The following is a 7,371-nucleotide window of genomic DNA, read 5'->3' as shown; positions in this document are numbered from 1 at the left end:
GACTATATTATATGTATATTTTTTTATTATACTGCCTACGTCTACGTGTCGTCATTCGTGTGTAACACCCATCCACCCACCCACCCACCTTGTGCCTTGTTCGTCCGGGTCAGAACCAGTCTCATTGCGCAACGCCGGAACCTTTCACTGACGACGACGACGACGTTCCGCCGCCGCACGAAAAGCAAAAAAATTCCGTCTCACGTCGCGGACGCGCTTTGTCCGCTGCAGTTGTCGCCGTTCGTCATCGTCGCCGTTGTTGTCGTTGCGTCGTAACAGCGTCGCTCGTCGGATTCCGCCATTTTCCCGTTTGGCGGACACCGTTGACGGTCACTGCCAACCCCGTGAGTACCACCTGCCCTATATTATACTTTAGTGCCCGCCCTTCACATTTTTATCGTCATCCTAGTATCACCCCAAAAACGGATATCCGCGGCTACAGCCACAGGTAGTTGAGAGGATGTCACCCCCGCCCCACCCTGTAAGTTCCCCGTCTTACAAACTTACAACGTATTAGCTAGATAGGTATCAAATTTCTGTTCAGCTGAACCAATTTGTATTGTTACCTGTTGGCTTTTATATTAGAGTGACTTTACCTAGTATAGATACCTAGGTATCAAATACATTTATTTATTTATATAAAATGCATAAAGGACATGGTAAAATATTACAGTTCAAAAATGCTCATAATTCACTTACAAATTAAAATATTGTTAACATACTTACAGACACAGATAATGTTTTTAACTTTATGTACTATGATACTTGTGCAAAATAGTTTCTGCTGAATGCAAATTGGCTATAATGTACAAATCTTAGACGGATACAACACAAGCGGATGAGATATCCTCTCAAGGCATATTAATTTAACTATTAAGGTACCTATATGTTTATAACTGCCACCGATGTTGCTAATATAGGTACGTTGCTCTGCACGAAGGAATGTGTGAGCTATAGATTTTGTGACCCGCTACCAGGCCAACATATTATTACATTTTCATGATTTAATGACATTGAAGAATGTATGCTTAGTGTTTGTAGTGGATACAATGGAAAAATGTACTTACCTAATTAAAAATAAATAAGTATAAATATAAAAAAAGGCCTATGGAATAGGAATAATATTTAACATTTTGGGATAGTCAAACCCTTCTGGTCCTCTCTACACCAAAAGTTGAGCCTAGGTTAGGTCAATGTACCATCCATATTCTTGAAATTAAACTTAAATAGGGGCATGCTGAAAATATCTCATTAGTCAATCATTACAGAATTATAACAATAAAAAGTCATTGTAGTTCAAAGTACCTAGTAAGACGAAAATGATTAGCTTCCCTTTTTAGGTCTAAACAGGTACAATGATTGATACTTTTATCATTTTTGTCATAGGGCCTAACAAGTAATGGACTAGGTATTTTTAGTATGAATACCAGTCAGCAGTATTCCACTAAGTATACCAGCAAAGAAACCAAATATTATAAGATATAGGCGTTAGGGAAGCTAGCACACCCTTGTCACTGAAGTAAATTCTAATATGTAGTTGAATGTACACACAGTACCTGTAGCAGTAAAAAGTATTGTGTTTTATGTTGAGGCTCAATTGTCTTGTAGACACTAGGTTATCGCTTTTTTTGACCATTATCTATATTAGACTAATTGGATATATTAATTTATTTTTCCAGGGAAATACCATGGCCAATAAATGCATTATTTTATGTGCAGTAAGTATTTATAACTATAAATAGACATTTATGTTTAAGGTGAATACCTATAAAATAGTATAGCTGTATATTGTATGGATAATCTTATGCTGACCTATTATAACAATCATATTTTAATTTTATTTAAAGTAAAAATATTTTTTTTTATGGATATAATAGGTATCAACATATTAAATAATATGTAGGTACATAATTATTAAATTTAAAAGTTAAATTCCTTGTACCTTTACATTTTATTTTTAAATCATTTTTATTTATGGTTGCTTAGTTGAAATATATACTATACCTATACGATTAACAATACAATTTAGTAGGTATATTTATAAATGCTATAATTATAGAAAAACTTCATTATCGAGTAATCACTTTTATGTTCCATACAATTATTTAATTTGAATGTATTTTCATTGGAAGAATAAGTTTAGTTTATGAAGATTCTTTTGCTAATTGTATTTTAATTAACGTAAATTAATAAATTTTATTTACTTTAGTTGGCATTATGCTGTGTTCGTGCTGACCATCTGATGTCTAATGATGCTTTATCAGGTATACACTCAAAAAAATATATTTTAAATATGCTTATTTATTACTAACAAAATTGTATTTATTTAATGTTTATTAGGTATTAATATTAGTTACTTTTTAAGTAAATTTATAAAAACACTTTTTATGAACACTTCTATTAGTATTATAAAAAAAGATATTTTTTTTATGATTAACTTTTAAACCTAAGCATGTACTAAAACAATAATTATTTTTAAAACATTGTACATACCACATATAGGTATTAATAATTTAGAAAACTATTAAACTGTTTTGTTTTTTCATCAACACAGATCTGAATGATATGTCTAAAGATATTACCATAGAATGTAATAATAAAGAAATAAGTGTGACCATTGATACAAAGTCAAAATCATTCACTGGAATAATTTACCCAAAGGGTTTATCAAAAAATTCAAGTTGTATGGCCGAATTCGATTATGAAAAAAGTCCTGTAGTTTATAAACTTCCGTTAAGATCATGTAACACAATGAGTACATACCTAGTAAGTAAATGTGAATAATATAAAATAGTAAATACTATACAATATTAAATGTATAAAAATAACAACAATATTTTTAGAATGATGGTTTAGTAGAATACTTCAATACAATAGTTTTACAACCTCATAGAAAATTGGTAACAAATCAGGGTAAAGGCTTTCATATTCGGTGTAAATATCAAACAAATGATCAGCTATTAACTAATGTGTTAAATATGAGGTAAGTTTTACTGCTTTGTATTATTTTAGAAAATAATTTTAATTATATTAGTAGTATGCAGTTTATACTTTGTGAAATTAATATTATACATTACGATTGTTTATAATATATTGTATAATATTTAAAACTATTATTGCTAAGATAAATTCGAAAAAACTAGGCTTTTGTTTTTAAAAATATCTTTTTGCAACTCAAGTATTAAAGTATTAGAAAAAATAATAAATACACTTCTGGTAGCCCATTATATTGTATATTATATCTTAAATGATTTATAAAAATAACTGGTCATATCGAATATATATTATTATAATACATAGATACTCATAAGTAGGGCTCGGAACTTAATGCACTTATTAAGTAGTAAATATGCATGCATTTGTGCGCTTCAAAAGTACAAATATGCTTTAAAAATATGCACTTATTATTTTATTTTAAATGCAACATTTTAATAAAATATACATAACAACAGTACAAATATTTTACTAAACTAAACATAATTGCCAGATATAAATATATAATAAAATAAAATAAATAAATAGTTTGACAAATAAAATTAATTTTCTTTTAAAATGTTCCCATTAAATTATATATCTCTAGAGCATAAATAAAAATTAGAAAAAACTTGGGAATTTAGAATCATGATACTTAGTGAATATTTTGAAAATAAATACATTTATTTTTTTTATCGTAACATTTTCAAATTTTATTATCAATTTACCAATAATTATAATCTATGCAAAAAAAAATGATAAAATTAAATGATATGCTCTAAAAATTATAAAATCACTAAATATGTAAAAATATGCACTATACACTTTAAATATGTTTTTCGTAGTGTCGTAAAAATAATTTCAAGTTTACTGAGCAATAAATAGTATAGCCCAATAAAAAAATGCAAAAGCAACAATTTCCGAGCCCTACTCATAAGAATTTATGCCAAATTAATTAATATTATAATCCAATCATATAAAGTAAATTTAATATACCTAATGTGTGTGATTAGTTTTTTAGTGGTTGTTTTTAAAAAATGTTAAAATAGTTAGTATCATAGTATTTTAATTTGTAATAAATAAATTATAATCTACGTACATACGTTATACTTTTATAATTTTTATAATTTTATAGCACGACTGATGAAGCAGCAATGATTGAAACTGCCAAGATGCCAACATGTACAATGAAAATTTTTTCTGGAAAAACTGTAAAGCACGATGTAGCGGAAAACGTGAAAATTGGAGATCCCTTAACGATGGTCATATCAATAAACAGTGAAGACATTTTTGGATTATTTATTACTGACTGTTTAGTTCGTGATGGTTTGGGTTGGGGTGATCAGCGTCTTATTGATCAATCTGGGTATGTACAATTTATCCATATGAAATTAAAAAAAAAATTAACATGTTAAATACAACTTAAAACCTAAAATTGATAAAATTAAAATTAGCCATTCCCATTAGGTATACAATTTGTAAAACTTGTTATGAGATTTAAATTAATAAATTTTAATAATTTGTTAGATGTTCAATTGAAGATGATATAATGGGACAATTCCAATACAGTGCTAACAAAACCACAGCAGTGGTGAATTTTCAAGCTCATAAGTTTCCTTATACTACCTCTGTATATTATCAATGTCATGTTCATTTATGTTTGAAAGCAAATGGAGGCTGTGCAAATACGGTAACTTTTTTAAAATAAAATCGTGATTACATGTTTTTAATTAATTTACATTTCAGCCACCAAATTGTAGTAATAGAAAACGTTTTCGGCGTGAAGACCAAACAATTGAGGATGAAAGTCCAGCTACAATAGAAGTATATAGCGGCCTTTATGTAAATGAAGGAGTAGATTCAGGTAATCCTGAACAGATGGATCAAGTAGCACGAGAAAAAGTATGTTTTATTGTATTATTTGTCTAATTTAAAGTTATTTAAAGTTAATGTATTTATGTAATTGGAAGATAAAGAAAGTTTTATATTATTATCTACTAAACATAGAATATCAAAATTAACAAAAAATAAGTATTACAGTCGTTACTCAATAATTCAAAATTCAAGGGACCGTGTTATAAATTTGATTTATAGAGGTTTTCGATTTACTGAGTGTTCGGTAATGAAAATTATAGTACATACATACATTGTATTTATTATACATTTATTTTGATATTTATTAATATATATTATTATATGTTATTAAAATAAATAAGTCAATGTAGTAAGATTTATTCACCAACTTCAACTGCCGCAATCACTTTTTTTTATCGGCGAGTGACAAACAATTGTACTTTATGGGACCCATATTCAGACTGACTATGTCTTATTCAATTTCAATAACTGTTTACCTATTTCAGAGGTTTATTTTGGTAAAATTATACGATAATACATAGTATATTTTCTTCTAATTATAGAGGGTTTCTCAGGGGACCAAGTGTTTAGTTTAACTTAGGAGTTTTTCGAATTATTGAGTAACAACTGTATTTGACCTATTGTAACTTTGGTGAATTATGGATTTTAGCAATAAACTTTTTTACGAATTATCTTTTTTGACAAAAAGTTGCCTTTTTACAATTGTCTGTAAAGCTATTTTAATAACAATAATTATAATTATTTGTTACAGATTTTGGATGATCCTTACAATATTTGCATTTCTCAGCGTAATTTTGCTATAAGTATTGCTATAGCCGGACTTATCCTCATGCTTTTAACAGTAATAACAGCTTTAATATTGTTGATGAGAAGACACAAAAAGTCTGTTTCTTCAAGTGGAAGTTCTGTATACAGCGGCCCTTACACAAATACAGCATTTAGTCACACTAGTTAAATATCAACGATTAAGATTCTGCGGTGCTCTTTTATTAACATGTAACAAAATTTATTTTTATTTTATATTCATAGTATGTAAGAAATGTCAAAGGTTATGAGATTTATTAAAATAATTTTATAACGTTATAAAGCATAAAATTATTTTTAGTAATTTAGTATTTTTATTAAATGAAATTTAATTTGAATCGCGGACATATATTAAGAAGAACTTCACTCTCCTGAAAAATGTGTTTTCAGTAATAGGTAGCATATTATTTAGCTATAAGCTGCTCACATGGTCTAATTATTACACTTATCCATTAACAACATTTAAGAAAGTATACAATTGTAGAAATATGATGTTATTAATATTTTTAAATTGTTTTTGTAGATCATCTAGCCATGTTACATGCAAAATATTGTATACTCTTATGATATTAACTATTTATATATATTTTTTAGATAAATATAATTTGTTTTGAGTTCCTTATTTATATTTTGTCAAATCTAAATTTAGTTTTTAAATCATGAAATAGTAAAAATGTATAAATTGTGTTTTATATTGATATAGCTATATTATCTGTTATGTAAATGGTTTGGAGTCTATTGTATTAATATATGTCCCTGATTTAAATATTTTATTAATATTTATATTACTCTATATTATATAATTAAAATATTTTAGAATTATATTACATTACAAAATGCTATGATCAATGTAGTGTGATAATATTATTTGTATTAAATTAAATTATATCTTGATGTATTTAATATTGTGTTGTTATTTTAATAATTGGATAGATACTAAGACAACGAGTGTAAAAAAAAACAAGTTTTAATACCAAATTTGGTAGCAATATCAACATCAAAAGAAAACATAATATTAGCGTGTTTAAAATTTAACTAATAAATTTAATGTTATAAAAATGAAATTGTTTTTGTAGTAATTGATGTTTTATAATCAAGACATTTAAGTTTTAATTAGTTGCTTAACAATATTTTCTCAGTAACACTTCGTATAGTTGTATTTTTCTAAGAATAATGAAAAATCTAAATTTTTTATTTTCCATACAATTGACAAGATGCATAGACCATAGTTATGACAATGTTGCTACAGCTAACTTTACACTGTATCAAAGTGTCGCTTTCTTTGATAACCATTAATATGAGTATCTACTTATATGTATTTATTTACCTAGAATCGTCTTGCAAATTATTTTGCAGGCTTTGGTCCAGTCAACATAAATGCAGCTGAATATGCAAGTTTAAATTAAATTATTGTTACAGGTTTTCTTCATAATGTCTGTTTTAGAAATAACATTTGCTAGATAAGTTTTACTGTATCACTATAGCTTACTTTAAACTTAACACGTTAAGTGTCATGAGGCCGCCGGCTGCCGCAAAATCGTATGGATGTTTGTGTGATTTTTAGGCCGCCGGCTGCCCCACCATATTATTCCTAGGAGGCCATACGGCCGCGGGCTGCCTCAAAACCAATGTATATTCCTACCTGTTTTATATGATTGGCGCTGTAGTTATGCTTCTAAATCTAATGTTGGAATCATATTTTTAGACCAAATACTTCCC

At 27.6% G+C, this 7,371-nt stretch overlaps 1 protein-coding gene across 1 annotated transcript; it reads left to right on the top strand.

The window, feature by feature from the left end:
• Positions 1-6,577, top strand: LOC132936080 (cuticlin-4). The gene is made up of 9 exons (XM_061002759.1): positions 1-344; positions 1,680-1,718; positions 2,210-2,264; positions 2,555-2,766; positions 2,844-2,983; positions 4,109-4,339; positions 4,501-4,663; positions 4,720-4,875; positions 5,600-6,577. Exons 2-9 carry the CDS (start codon positions 1,689-1,691, stop codon positions 5,801-5,803), a joined length of 1,191 nt encoding a protein of 396 aa, XP_060858742.1. The 5' UTR covers positions 1-344; positions 1,680-1,688; the 3' UTR covers positions 5,804-6,577.
• The last annotated feature ends 794 nt before the right edge of the window (positions 6,578-7,371 follow it).

Source organism: Metopolophium dirhodum, chromosome 1 (genome assembly GCF_019925205.1).
Source record: "Metopolophium dirhodum isolate CAU chromosome 1, ASM1992520v1, whole genome shotgun sequence".
In the NCBI taxonomy this organism is placed as follows: domain Eukaryota; kingdom Metazoa; phylum Arthropoda; class Insecta; order Hemiptera; family Aphididae; genus Metopolophium; species Metopolophium dirhodum.
The sequence above is the reverse complement of the archived record's forward strand: the minus strand, read 5'-3'. Positions and strand labels throughout refer to the sequence as shown.